This window comes from Monopterus albus, unplaced genomic scaffold (genome assembly GCF_001952655.1).
Source record: "Monopterus albus unplaced genomic scaffold, M_albus_1.0 scaffold24.1, whole genome shotgun sequence".
Taxonomy (NCBI): Eukaryota; Metazoa; Chordata; class Actinopteri; order Synbranchiformes; family Synbranchidae; genus Monopterus; species Monopterus albus.
Window position 1 is genome coordinate 877835 of NW_018127904.1, and position 14733 is coordinate 892567.

General features: G+C 42.6%; 1 protein-coding gene across 1 annotated transcript in view; it reads left to right on the plus strand.

The window, feature by feature from the left end:
- The window catches only part of LOC109957102 (activin receptor type-1), a 26513-nt gene that overhangs the window by 1911 nt on the left and 9869 nt on the right, over window positions 1-14733 (plus strand). Inside the window, exons 2-5 of the mRNA XM_020594715.1 lie at window positions 11197-11270; window positions 11818-12072; window positions 12967-13239; window positions 13486-13752. Coding sequence (XP_020450371.1) covers window positions 11204-11270; window positions 11818-12072; window positions 12967-13239; window positions 13486-13752 — 862 coding nt within the window. The 5' untranslated portion in view covers window positions 11197-11203. The remainder of the gene's footprint in view (window positions 1-11196; window positions 11271-11817; window positions 12073-12966; window positions 13240-13485; window positions 13753-14733) is intronic.

A 14733-nucleotide genomic window follows, 5' to 3' on the forward strand; every position in this document is an offset into this window, starting at 1 on the left:
CACTTAAATTATTCCATAGTTTTACCCCACTTATGGAAATACAAAATCTTTTTTTGGTTGTACGTATAGCATGAATTTTTAAATTTAACTGACCCCTTAAATTGTATCCCCCTTCCCTTTCATTAAATAGTTTTTGAATTCCAGCAGGTAATAAATTGTTCCTGGCTTTATACATAAACACACCAGTCTTATATCCCACTAAATAAAAAAAAATTAACAATTTAGACTGTATGAAAGCTCCATTGGTGTGATCCCTATACCCCATCTTATGCACAATTCTTATCGCTCTTTTTGTAATATATACAATAGTTGAAGTGAGCTTTTGTATGTATTTCCCCAGTTTTCAATGCCATACTCCAAGTATGGTAAAATCAATGAGGAATACAAAATGCGTAGTGCTTTCCCGTCCAAAATATATCTAGTGATGTAATTTTTAGTATCTTCCCAGGTCCGCGAAGGTCTGTGTGGACGTCCGCGTGCAGGCCAACAGTTTGCATCTGTGCAACTGCTCAACAAAAGGCCAAACTGTGCATGTATCACAATGCTTGGAAAACATCAGCATAAGCAGACAGAATTCAGACTCTCACATTGATGTATGATGAGGAATGCAAGTGTGCCCTTCATGCATGTCTGCATATGCATGAGGGTATGCACAAAGCATGAGCAAGCTGAGCCCTAGTAATGGAAGAACACCAGATGTGTGTCCGTGTTCCTACTGGTGGTTGATGATCTGGAGAATTTAACCCCCTGACCGACTAGTCATGGAGGGCAGGCCTCTATGTGGGCGCCTGGCCTTCTCGGTGGTGTGTGTCGTGGAGCCTAGCTGATAGTGGTGAGATAGAGGGACATCAAGTCAAGTCTAGGCTGAGATATGGATCAACTCCAGGGGGATCCGGTTCTGTTCAGCTGAGTTAACAGGCACCGGCCTGATTATGGCCATGTCCCTTACAACAATGATATTATTTGGCTTTGGTGCAATGTAATTATTTCAAACAGTCTGTTTGTGGTAACGTGTTCCTCAACTAGTTAGGGGTTATCCTTGTTTCTGAGACTAATGATGCATTCCCAGCAACAGGGCTGTTTAAAAATACCCGGACAACAGACAGCAAGTTTTCCTTTTATAAGATGTGTCCAAGAGACCTTAAGGATCTGAGTAGTGCATGAAGGTTATTTTATTGTTATACAGCTTTATTCTACAATTCAGTTTTGCTTTGTAAGATTTTATTTTGATGTGGGGGGGGGGGGTTGGACGGCCCCTGTTTGGAAATAATTTTTAGTAATTTGGCCATCAGAAGCAGCTGGCAGTTTGGGTTGGAACAATGTGCAAGTGGAGGGAGAGAGAGAAGCGCTCACTCCAGAAAATCCTGAGAGAATGTTTGGGGTTTGGATGATGAGTGTGTGTGTGTGTGTGTGTATGCGCACGTGTGAGTGTGTGTGTATGGAATCGGGTTACACAGTCTGTCATTAACAAGAGAACTGTGGTTATGAGACCAAGATAGACTGCTTCATGTCTGAGCATGAGTCTGAGGCTCCTCTGTGTAGGTGGCTCTCAAGTTAGGGAAGAAAGGCAAAAGAGGAGAGACTGCATGTCTGCCTGTGTGTTAGATGTTACACAGTATGAATGTGTGCGTATGCGAGTAGGAGCCTGCAGCTGAAGGAAAGGGGACAGGATTTGGCTTGAAGTCTAGCATTTGAGTACCAACTTTCAGATATTTTTCCTCAGCCTTTTGCCATATGTCTGTCTGTCTGTGCGCACATGTTCTCGCGTGTGTGTGTGTGTGTGTGTTGACGTACTAAAAAGTTTGACTAGCATCAGACCTGGCATCAGATTAGGCAGCAGGCTGCAGAGGAACATAGCATGTGGGTTGAATTTGCTTCTGCTCTGTGCTTGTGTCAAGCTTTTTCAGAAGGGCCCTCTGTCTGCAGTGTTATTTTTAGTAGAAAAATCCTTGAGCCTTTTAATAATCATCATCTTTATGTGGCCCAAACATATCAGGATGAGAAGAGTTGTCTGGGACTTGGGGGCACTGCAGTCTCAGCAGGACACGGGGAAGTTAGAGAATGCGATAAAAGATTGCCTGAATATCTGCCAGATTTTAGACTTGTTTCACTGTTTGCCGTTAAGGAGCTCGCTCTCTTCTTCTTCTTTTGGTAGCTCTGCACACTCTCATTGATTTCTCCTATTCTGTGTTCAAATGAGGAAGACCAGTGGAGACAGAGAGAACAGAGACGAGACACTACTGTCTGCACAGATGCGCACACACACATACAGATCTGCAGTGCTTGTGGCTCCTCTCCCCTCTCCGCACTAACCCCAGACTGCACTGGAGACAGTCTGCAATACACATTTTATGAGCACTTCACTCAGTTCAGTGCTCTTGTCTTATCGCTCAGCTGGTGGGGTGGGGTGGGGGGGGAGTATTGGCCTTGTTTCAGGTTGATGCCTCTCTCTGATCTGATTCCCAGTCCCAGGCATGGGCTTTTATTTTGTGTGGGCACTTTGTCTACAAATCAAGTATAGTCTATGTTTGGGTCATGGGGTGGTAAACTGAAGTAGTTCAGTTATGATGCTAGTACTTCAGCCTCACACTGATGGGGCTTGCTTGAATTAGTCCAGTCAATTCCAAGAAAAGCAAAATTGGCAATTTATAATATTTTAGTCATTCATTGCTTTTGACATCCAAGTAGGGCTGAAATCAGTATTACAACGATAATAATGATAAATAATATATCTAAGGATATGTTATAAATAGCTAATGTATTCATGCATAACCAAGCGCTGCAGCTAACCTTGTTGATTAACCTCAGAATTATTTTCTCAGAGGGATAGACTAAAAATGATTATTAAATCTGTTGTAGGCTCTTATTCTGTTGATGAGGTTAAACAACAATTTGACTAATCACTTCAGGTATAACAAAACCACATGGAAAATAGAACCGTGCACCACTTGATCAGACATTTCATTTCAGTCAGAATTTGCCTCAACAGATAAAAGGCACTATTATCATATCACTGAAATTAAAATCCACTGAATGTTGTATCACTGCATACAAACCATTTACACCTTAATTTCTCATTTCTGGTGTAGTCATTAATGTTCGTGAGAAAGTGTTTATTAGTCTTTTTCCTTAGAAGTCTTTCCTCTCTGGAAGGCCAGGAAACTCACGGCCATAAAGGTTTCATTGGCAGCAGGATGTAATGACCCGAGTCAGTCGCACTACATAGCATAGTCATGTATACGCATTCGTTGCTTTGTTGCAGGCTGTTTGCTGAAGGATTATCATCCTGGTGGTGAAGGGTTTGTGGGTCTCAGTGAGGGTTGTTGTGTAAACCCTCTGACTCTTGGAGCTCAGGTCTCTGCCAGACTGGGAGCAGAATCACTCAAGACTAAAATATTCCCGGAGCTTTGAGTATCAGTACACAAAGTTCTTTGTTCTGCTTGCCTAATTTACTTGTTTAACAAAGACGAAGATGTGTTTCATGGTTGTACTGTGATACAAATCAAGGTGTCCTTTTGAGAACAGTATTGCTCCAGGGGTAGTGAACTTTGTGAGATGGTCGTTTGGAGGGAGAGTGTTTGTGCATTCCTCTGTTGGCAAATATAGCCGAGGGCCTGTTTGAATTGGCTGGTTCAAATGTTTTGATGGCTTTGTGAAAATGAACGTCTAATTGCTATGGTGACTACTGCGTATAACACTTGCTAAAGGAGAGGTTTGGGATTTTTCAAACCGGTCTATAAAATAATATTGACATGCCCATACGTACATGAGAATAGTTCTTTGTCGCTGTAACTTTTCCTACTCTCTACACTGACCCTGAAGGTTTCCACACAGAATGTGACACGCTGTAAAAAAATTAGGGACAAAATACACAGCACCAAGCCGTAGCAAAGGCGCTGTGAGAGAAAACTGCTGTGTAAAAACCAGTCGAGCTAACAGCAGCTGAACGGGGGGTAAATGCAAATAAATACATAGCCAGACTAAGATACCTGTGTGTAAGAGTAGTGCCGCAGTGATCGTCAGCAGTTCACCTACAGCGCAGCAGTGAGAGTGGCTCAGCTTTACAGAAACAAATGTTTTCCATGTATTCCGACATATCTCCCAGGGCCATATTATGATAGCCAAGGGGCGCTGTGGTATTGATTATGCATTTACGTGAGTAAAAAGCCAGTTCCAGTGCTGACTACTAGAGTGTATCCCTTTGCTGCAGCTCAGGGGAGAACTGGATACAGTGAACTAGGATCTGTTTAGCAACATAAGAAGATCACCCCCAGGTCATTTATCACTCTTTGTATCAAGAACATTTAATCCATGGAGGTTTTCTATTTGTATAACCTTCCCAGGGCCTAGAAAACAAGGTTTTATTTTTATGACATCATCCCAATGTCAAGTCTATGGACTGAGCATGAACACATAGGTGGGGGCAGCGGGGAAAACACTACTTCGCATGTGCATGTGCATGTGCATGTGCATGTGCATGTGCAGCACAATCCAAAAACAAACCCGGAAGCTAGAAAGCTTTTTTTTTTTTTTGGTTGATGTGCCAGGTGAGCAAATTTCATTCAGGTCACTGGACACCATCTCTGACTCTGGGATCCAGCTCCTATAATATGTAAAAATACTGTAATTAAATAAATCAATCAATTATGAAATCAAATATAAATAATAACAATACTTAAATATAATTAATAGACTACAATTAATTCAGAACTCTGCTGTTGGCCTCCTAACTCTAAAAAAAAAAAAAGCAAACAGACCTTTGTTCTCATTACACTGTCTACCCGGAGCTTGTAGAATTGATTTTAAGGTCCTATTTTATTAGTCTACAAAGCCTTGAATCACTTAGGTCCAGCCTATATATCTGAACTGTGAAACCTACACTCCAACAAGAGCTCTGAGTTCTTCAAATTCACAACTGCTTTCTCAACATTGCGTCTATAAAAATAGTGGAAATGCAGCATTTTCTACTTATGCTCCCAAACTGTGGAATACTGTACCAGCAGAAATGAAACGGCCGATCTGAGTAACGTCTTTTAAGAAGGTGGTAAAAAACATAGCATTTCGACTTGTCTTTTAATTTATGTTTTTGTATTAATATTTCCATTTGATCTATGCATTTATTGTCTTTCTTCATTTTGTTGATTGTCATGTTTCATATGATGCACTTTGAGCTATTTCATTATATCAGTAGCACTATATAAAGACATGGTTGATTGATTGAACACATCCATGGTTAAGCTCTGCAGGGGGGCACAGGACTGGAAAGCCAGGCCTCATTCATAATGAATGGCAGCTGCTGCTGGCCCAGCCTTTTGAATCTGTATGTGTGAATGCACTGTTAGGCGTTTGTTTGTCATGGTTAAGGTTAGGCGTTAAGGGCCAGGGAGCGCATTATGTTAATGAGTGTCTTCGCAAAGATGGCATTAAAAAAATGTGTGTGTGTGTGTGTGTGTGTTTGCACGCACATCTTGGCTTACACTCTATCCAAGGACCAAAAACCAGCTAGGCCATTCCATACTACAATGAATGTGTGAGTGAGAAGTGAACATAAGCAGGAGGGCATTTGCATTTGATTACATTCTTCACAAAGTGAAAGGAGGCAGCTGCTGAGATACTGTAGGGGTCTGGGAGCTGGAGCCTGGCTTGACCTGATGGGGTGCCCCAGATGCCACAAGCTATTCCAGGGGGCCACCTTTCATGTCTCATTTGATGAGGCCCTTGGTCAGCGAAGTGTGTTTTCAAAGGTTAATGAGCTTCTCTTTCCATTCATTAGAGCCATTCATCTTTCACACACATCCCCATTATATGACACAGGATATTAAGAAAGGGTCAACCTGCATTTCACTCTTCACCAGACAAGGTCACAGCAATTCACTGAGCTCAAAGCATTTCAGTAGTGCTGCCAACAAAATAATGCTTTTTACACTTTATTTTGCTGGCTATTTCCTACCTCCATTTTATCAGCATTCACCACAGTGTTCTTAAATTTTAAGGTGTAGAGTTGTGGTGCTACGGAGCAATGTTTTGTCATCTCATGTTGTACATCATAGCCCAGTTGGATCTTATGGTTGGATTCTTCATCAGTCAGGCTAGCTGCTCACTAGATTTTCAGCATAGTGACTGATTTATTCTTGCGCCTTCACTGCCATGGTGTTGGCTAGTGGGTGCTTGGTGTAAAGACCCCCATATACTGTATGGTTTTTGGTCTGTCCAAGATGAAGATTTTCATCTGTGAGGACAACATGGTGAATAGCTGTCCCTCCAAAACCAAAGTTCTAGATCACATGTCCACTAATGGCACATGTGGAGCTTTGGCAGCCAATCAGAATACTGTATGCAGTGAATCAGAATACGCTGGCTGATGCAACACTCTAAGTAGCGTTTTTGAAAATAGTGCAAGCTGCAACGCCAAAGCCAGGCTTTTGATGTGAGTCGATGACATGTTCCTGCTTTTTTTTTCTGTTTACATCACAGCGCTACATTTCACAAGGCATTCATCACACAAACTGACATGCTTTAAAACTGATATCGTACATCCTGACCATTAATGGACATGTCATCACCACTTCCCTCCACTATGCAGAGGTGAAGCCAAAATATGGTGAATATGGTGGCAGCAGTCTCGCTCTTTTACAACCAGATTCTGTGCAGTAGTGACCAGAAGTGGAGTGACGGCATTGAACTGCCAATCAAAGCTGTCAAATCAGCTGAAATACATGCCTTTTTAAAAAAAAATATCATCAAATAACTTATTATAAGCAAAATGATCAGAAAAATGACCACTTGTACACACATCAGCGTGATAATATCTACCAAAAACGATGGAAATGACCTGTAGGAAAAATGTATTTGATTTGTATTTAGAGTTTTTAGTTTGTTAATATTGTTTATTTTGTTATATAGAGCCGCTGTACCAGAGTCAAATTCCTCGTGTCTTACACACCTGGCCAATAAAGCTGATTCTGATTCTGACTTGTGTCCACTAAGATGGAGGAGACGGGATTTATGACCTATACTGCAACCAGCCACCAGGGGTCAACTGACGGACAGCCATCAGTCTGTCCATCATATATACAGTCAACAAGCCTGACACAGATTTGCTACCAAGATTTTAATACACCCATCTCACACAGTGTGACATGCAATGACCTGAAAGGTTGCTGATACCAGAGTGTGTATGGGCCTTAAGCCAAATGCCAAATACAGAACAAACCTGAAACTGTATGACAGGGCAAATCAGATCTGTCCTATATCGGTTTCTTCAAGGTGTTGTAGAGGTGAGACAGTGTGTGATTAGTATATCTTTAGGTACCATAATTAATGTGTAAATATGATTGTTAGATGAGGTGGATGTGTTGACTTGCTGAGCTGTAGTGTAAATGTGAACGCTGGCTGCTGTGAAGAAGATGACTTTTACCCTCAGGTCTGCATTACACCCACCTTGGAGTGAGCCATCTGTGTGTCCCTGATGGCCTGCTGGCACTTTGGCTGTCTGGGTCTTGGTCATGGATGGGGGGACAGGGACGCAGCAGCCCTGCTCTCGTCTCTGCCTGTTTCTGCCTTTGCTGCAGTTTCCTCAGCACACAGGCTATTTGTGCCATGGTAACTGTGCCAGGCTGCCAGCTCAGACGCAGATTCCACTTCTCATCTCCCTCTTTGCCAGCATGATGACTCAGCAGCTCCTGCAGGGCTCCCAGCCCCCTCCTTCCTCAACCTCAGTGATACTCCATGCTCATCAGGGAAAGTAGTGTTTTGTCATTCTCTCCTGCATCGTGACCTGAATACAAAACAGACCAAAATATTAAAGCAACCAACTTGACTAGTACGGTTTTGCTTTTTGTTTAAAGCTGTTTCAACTATCACTTTTAAAATGTCACCAAAAGCAATGAATAGTTCTAAAATATTAGGTTTAAAATGACATTTGAAGCCTTGTATACAGAAATGAGAACCACCTCTTCAAAGGTGTTAAGTCACCATAACTGTCCACGTGCTTCTCTTTTTAGGTTCAGCTGTACAAATAGCATTTGAGTGGCATGTTTAATCATCATTCACACAGCGCTATATCACTGTTCAACTAAAAAGTGCTTGTCAAGGTGTCCCTCTGGAGCAGGATCACTGGAAAGCGTATGGGAAGGCACGCATCATAAAATGGGAGGCTTGATATGTAGGATAACTTTCTAAGTCGACTCCAGCGTACTGTCCAGTGGGCCAAGTTCAGATGTTTTCCTCAGGTTGTACACACTCCAGCCGCCTTGTGTTGTGTTCAATGTGCGCTTTTTTGATTCCTGCAAGGTCAGTGCTTTTGGATCTCAAAGGGTCAGAGATCTTCATACTTAATACCTGTGGTGGAAAAAGTATTTAGATTCTTTACATAGGGAAAGTAGAAACTGTGCAAACTAGTCTGTTTAAAGTAAGAGTCTGCATTCACACTTTTACTTAAACAGTATTACCAAAGTACTGATGATGCTAATTGACCCTTTTCATGCATGTTACAGATGCCTTACTGTGTAGTTAACCTTTAAATGTTGCAGTCTCGTTGAGGAGGTGGGCTAGCTAATTTCTGCACTCGGATAGTTTACAAGATGATTTTATAAGATAATAATCATGTTTTGAGACTGGCGACCTGTCCAGGGTCCAGGGTGGACCCCGCCTCTCGCCCAATGTTAGGTGGGATTGGCTCCAGCCCCCGTGAACCTATTAAGGAATAAGCGGTATAGATGATGGATGGATGGATAATCAGGTTTTTTTTTTTGGTAAAAGCTCAGATTACAAGTAAACCCAGACTTTACCTCTTTTCACTGTCATATGCAAGTAAAGTTTAATAACCTAAACAAACAATTACCTACTTAAGGACAGTACTTAAATTACTTTCTACCTTTCCAACTGAAGACAAAGTGAAACCAATATAAATGGCTTGACCTTCACAGATTGAAGGAGAAACAGCTTGCTCATTGTTTTATATCAACCTTAGGCCACTTTTTAATCATGTACAGTTTTTATTTGCAGTATAGTTTTTTTCAGGCCTGTAACATCATTAGTTCCAATTGCATTCACACTGTTTTGCGGTTATGGCACCACATCAGAGGACACAGGAAGAGGTAAAAAAACAAAAAACAAAAGGGAAAGATGGGGACTGAGACAGAGGGGTAAATGAAAGCTCACCCATGTCAGGATGTCAGCTCTATGAGAACACATTGCAGAATGCTGCCAGAGAGTTCAGTACACAGGGAAAGAAGGTAGCAACACACACATTCACACAAGGCTATAAAGTTGTCTGTTTAGATTGCAATTAGTTCTGCATGCTCTAGCCCTGCCTCTCTTGTCCCAGTAACTCTGTCTGAGCTTTCTAATATCACTACTAGTCCTTGCTATATATTCATCAAACAAAGGTGTTAGCTGGCTTGATGACATTTTTACCAGCTACCTTGTGTGTGGAATAGTTTCTTCTTACTGTGCTTATGCAAAATAAACTGCAAATAAATATACATGCAGTAACATTTGCAAGTGTCCAAATGCTTATGTAAGCATGTGTTGGAGATCAGGTGACTCAAAGGGCCCTCGGGTTTTGAAATACATACGCTGAAATATAGTGCATGAGAGCAAACAGAACAGAGCTACTTGGTCATCAGAGTGTGCCACACCGCTTATGATAGCTTATTTAAGGCAGTGTCTGCGTGGGAGAGATGAATTGAGGCAGAGTCAATTTCAGTGTCCCGTCGAGGGTCTTTCAGCAGTAAATGTAAACAGAATGTAGAAAATCATTTATCTAAACTAACTGAGGCCGTTAAGTGGCACCTCATGTCATGCTCTACTTAGTTAATTGAGGTGAGTTATTGATCTGTCAGCAGGGGTGTGAATCAGGATATTGTGTTCTTTGTTGTCCTTCTACATGAATGAAAAATGTGTCAATACTAAGATAACCAGTCAGACAAAGACTTTTTTCCTCAGCTCTACATAGAGGCTCCAGACTCTTCTGCTTATCTCTTTGTCTTTGTTTCCTCCAGTCCTCTGGTTTCACCATAGCTCAGCCAGCCATCCCCCCGCCAGCTTGGTGCCTCTCTTCCTTCTGTCCCCTTGGGTGCTGACACCAGGCACCTTCCTTGTCCCATTTCTCTCCCTTTAGCCTACCTCGCTGTTGTAGCCCAGTCTGGCTTATGTGTCTCCCACCGTAGCCTCATTCTCTGCCCTCTCTGACCCACTGTCCCCCAGTTGCCCCCTGGCTATACCTCCCTTTCCTCCCCATGCCCTCCTGCCTGTTCCCGGCCCCCGTTGTTGCTCCACTCTTCCCTGGTCCAAAGGGAGCAGGCAGAGGTCCTGATTATCTCTGTGTGGCAGCCTCTGTTTTGTGCTCTGATTAAAGGAGCAGCATGTGGTCTGTGTGTGAGTGGCCTGTACAGACGCCGCTGTTGAGCTAATGCTAAGATTACGTGCTTAATCATTTATGTCTGGGAGACGGACACAAAGGCGTGGAGGGGGTGGAGGTGGGGGGAGTGGTGGGGTATTTATCAGTGGCACAGAGGCACTCAGGCAACACACACATGCTGCTAAGATAACTGCCCCCAGTGCTTAGTATGCAATAAATAGGGCACGCTCCAGGCTATGATGTCTCCACAAAACTCACAAATCATCTTTATAAAATGGGAAGCTTGGAGGCATTTTCCCCACTAGTGTTTACAGCACGAGTTAAACTGGTGGTCTGTTAAATTCTGTCACTGGATCAAGCAAACCAACAAACAAAACTGTTCCACATGTGTGTGTTCCTACAGACACATTAAATATTGAAGAATTAGACTCTCTAGGTCTCTAAACGATAGTATTTGGGCACCCACACTCGTTCTTCCTGCTGTGCTCCTCTCCTCCTCCTCCTCCTCCTCCTCCTCCTCCTCCTCCTCTCATGTCTGTCTGCTCCTTTCCCCTCACTGCCAAGCAGCCTGTCCCTCCGACACACACACAGACATCAATGCACGCACATAGGCAGCCAATGGGAGAGCACCAGTCTCCCCATTGCTTGCCACTCATTGCCTTGTTGCCAGGACAACAGGAAGGCATGAGACCCGATTAACTTGAACATTTCAAACTTGGTGTTGACTCTTTTCCTGAAAAACAAGAAAAGGTCTCCTTGTGTAAAACTGCTCCCTCTAATACTCAGGTTGACAGAAGATCCCGTCATTATCTGTCTGTTTCCTTCTCTTCTAGGTCTACAATGACAGTTGGGGACATGTTTGTTTTGGTTTTGGTTGTCCTGGCCTTTCCCTGTTCTAGCTTAGAAGGTAAGCCTCACCCATTCTTAGCATCTTATCACACTTTTCCAAAAGCTTTTACACATCAGACTTAAAAGAGCTGTAGCTCAAGGGAGGATCTGGTTGATTTTACCACTCTCACTACATTTGAATATGTAGCTGCAAAAGAATAAGGTCATAGCAGGTCACACCTCTGTGACCTTAACTTAGCTACACCTTAACTACATGCAGTAAAAAAAGAGGCCTAGAATATGTCTGTGTTTCCCCTTTTAGTTTTACTCTGCCTTTATATCTGTCCCCCTCGGGTCTCACTCATGAGTTTTTTCCCCTCTCACCACCCCTCCTCAGTCTGCTCCCCTCCCATTGCCTGTCTCTCAGTGTTATTTTAAACAACTGCAGTGGAGGTCGAATGCGGTGAAAAGTAGAATTATTTCTTTTTGATTGGCAAGCCACACTTGTCCTCATATATGTGAGGACATATTTTTTGCCCCTCCTACTGCTGTTTAGTCAAGGATGAGTTCTGATGTCTTCTGTGATTGGTCCCTCCCACTTTTTTTTTTTTTTTTTGTAAGTATAGGTGAGAGCAGCCTAAGAAACTCTGAATGCCTCTGTGACGGATCATCTTGCAGCAATGGGGGCCGATGTTTCGGCCCACAGTGCTTCACCTCTCTCTCCGTGATGAACGGGACATCTGTCCTTCGTAAGGGTTGCATTGTGGGTAACGAAGAAGGGTTCCTGAGCTGCGGAAGTCCACTGACTCCTGAGTTGGTGATAGAGTGCTGCTCCGGGGATTTGTGCAACTTGAACATCTCCTTGCAGTCATTGGTGAAAGGTGAGGTATTTGCATCATAATAATGTTTGAAAAATATTGAAATGCAGAAAAATTAAGAATCATTTCACCATCCTACTATCCACAGTTGGGGACTTTATTTATGGTAGCTGACCCCTTGCAGAGAGCAGTGCTCGTGGGAAGCACAGTCATATCGTAGACTTCAGAGCTGGCAGCAGAAGAGCTTCATTAACAAGCCGACTACTGAAAATTATTTCACAAATCTGTAAACGTGCCCAAGGAATGCTGCTGCAGACTTGTTAAGCAGTCAGCAGGGTCATCTGAGTTTCCTTTAAGCCTGGGTGATATGGTTAAAATCAATAACAACATATTAATACTTATTTTTCCTACATTAGCATGTAACAGGATGGCAAATATATTGGAACAAAAACAAATTTTATATTAGCAAATAGCTAATGGGAAAATATTTTCGGCACATTAGTTGTCTGCTGTATTCCATACTGACACTAATATTCTTTTACTCGCACCAGTCTACTTGAGAAGGTGGCCCATCTTGTCCACTGGCATGAATCTTTTAGCTGTTTCAAAATGCAGGACAAAGACTTTTAGTGAAGCAGCTTTTAGTTTTTATGCCGCGAGTCACTGGAACAGCTGAAAGTGTTGATATATAACCCCTTCAGCCACATTTCGTCTTTTTCTATTTTTCTGTTCATTGTCTTTTTAATAGGTTGTTACTGCGCTATACAAATAAATCTTATTTGATTGATTGACTGTTTGATATATTTAAACTTATTGAGCAGCTTATTTGATGCCTGTCCTACAAAGAGCTGTTTTCAACCTGCATGTTTTCTGATCTTAGTGAATGCCATTTAATTTAATGGATACTAATGGTATTGCTCTAATGGGCTTCTCCTTATCTTGTTTTCCTCTTATCAGATGTAGAACAGTCTGCTGGCAGACCAGTCCTCAGAGACCAGAAATGCGTGTGCGAGGGCGTTGCGTGTGAGCGTGACCGTCACTGCACAGGCCAGCAGTGTTTCTCCTCTCTGAAAATGATTGATGGGGTGGCCGTCCAACAGAAGGGCTGCCTGAGGGACGACGAGGAGGGCAGAGCCACCTGTGCCTCGCCACCCTCGTCGGCCCATGTTGTCAAGTGCTGCCAGGGCCATCTGTGTAACATGAATGTCACTGTGCAATCTCTAGGAAAAGGTGACTTTGTACTCCTTGTACACATTTCTCTTGCCTGCTGTTCACTGTAGACCTTATGATACCAAAGACTGCACAAAAGGGCTTAGGGAGCTGATATGACAACTGTATTTGCATTTGGAATTTTTTATTTTTTATTTTTTTTTTATTAACACCTTGACACGCCACATGCTTGATATTGCAATGCGGGACTCCTTTGAGGTTTACTTATTTACCAGTCATACCTTTTTTCCCTGAATCTTTTTGCAGAGGAGGTGATGAAGCCCCTGATCAAAGAAGAGCATGAGTGTGTGTGTGAGGGCAGCTCATGTGCGACAGGGAATCGCTGCCTGGGCCACCAGTGTTTCTCATCTCTGATAGTCAGTGCTGGTTCCCTGGTGCATCAGAAAGGCTGCTTTAAGGTTTATGAGCAGAGTACATTGACCTGTAAGACCCCTCCTTCCAGAGACCAGATTGTGGAGTGCTGCCACGGGCACCTGTGTAACATGAACAGCACTGTGGAGCTGCCTGTCAGAGGTAAACACTGTACTTCCCAGAATGCATCACAAGTGAAGTGTGAGAACTCTTCCTGTACCTACCTGTTGATTTCAACATTGAACTCTATTTACCTTTAACCAACTCACTAAGCCCCTTCCCAGATGAAGGGCTGACTAGATTGGAATGACCATGTGGCTTAGTCATTGCTGTGTTTTAGACAAAGTAAGGCATATTCATTCCGCTCCATCATTCTCTGCTGAGAGGGCTATATGTATGTCATCAGGTGTGAAATTGTCTGCTACTGTTCTGGATGGTTTCTGTTGGCCTGAGTTACACTTCTCTGTGGTCACACTCCTGGCTCCTCATGAAATAGAAATGGGGGAAGACAGTGGGCAACCAGAGGGAGGTTTTGAATATTATTTAGTTATGGTCCACTTCCCCGCATCCTCCCGGAGGCTGTCAGAGTTGGCTGAGGCCAACGGGTGAAGTCACCTGGACAAGAAGCACACATGAAGAGAAGCAGGCTTCTATATAGAGAACTATTGTTAAGTTTGTTTTTTGGTCACATTCACCTTTATTTCCCTCTTTATTTTTCTGTTTACAACAGCTGATTGTATTTCATAAATATATCTTTAAACTTAAATATCTTAGTTGGATCTTCATTTGGGGATAGGAGTCATGCTAATTAATTAGCATAACATAATATATCATTAACAATTAAATTAGGTCCGGTTTGATTCCCGTTCTCCCCAGTCCACATGTCAAAGACACTGAACCCTAAGATGCTCCCAATGGCCAGGTCAGCACCTTGAAGAAACAGTGCCACCAAATTTTTTTTTATAACGCCCTTTATTGTTATATGTTGTAAACCTCCACTGTCTTCTTACTTAGCTACAAATGCAATTAAACATTTTTTTCAGGTTGTCAACTTACAGCATCTCTTTCTAAGTGTTTGATTCAAGTCCAGTGAGCTTCTAGAATGTGTTGACAGTTATTCGGGTAAAAGAGTTCATTATGCGA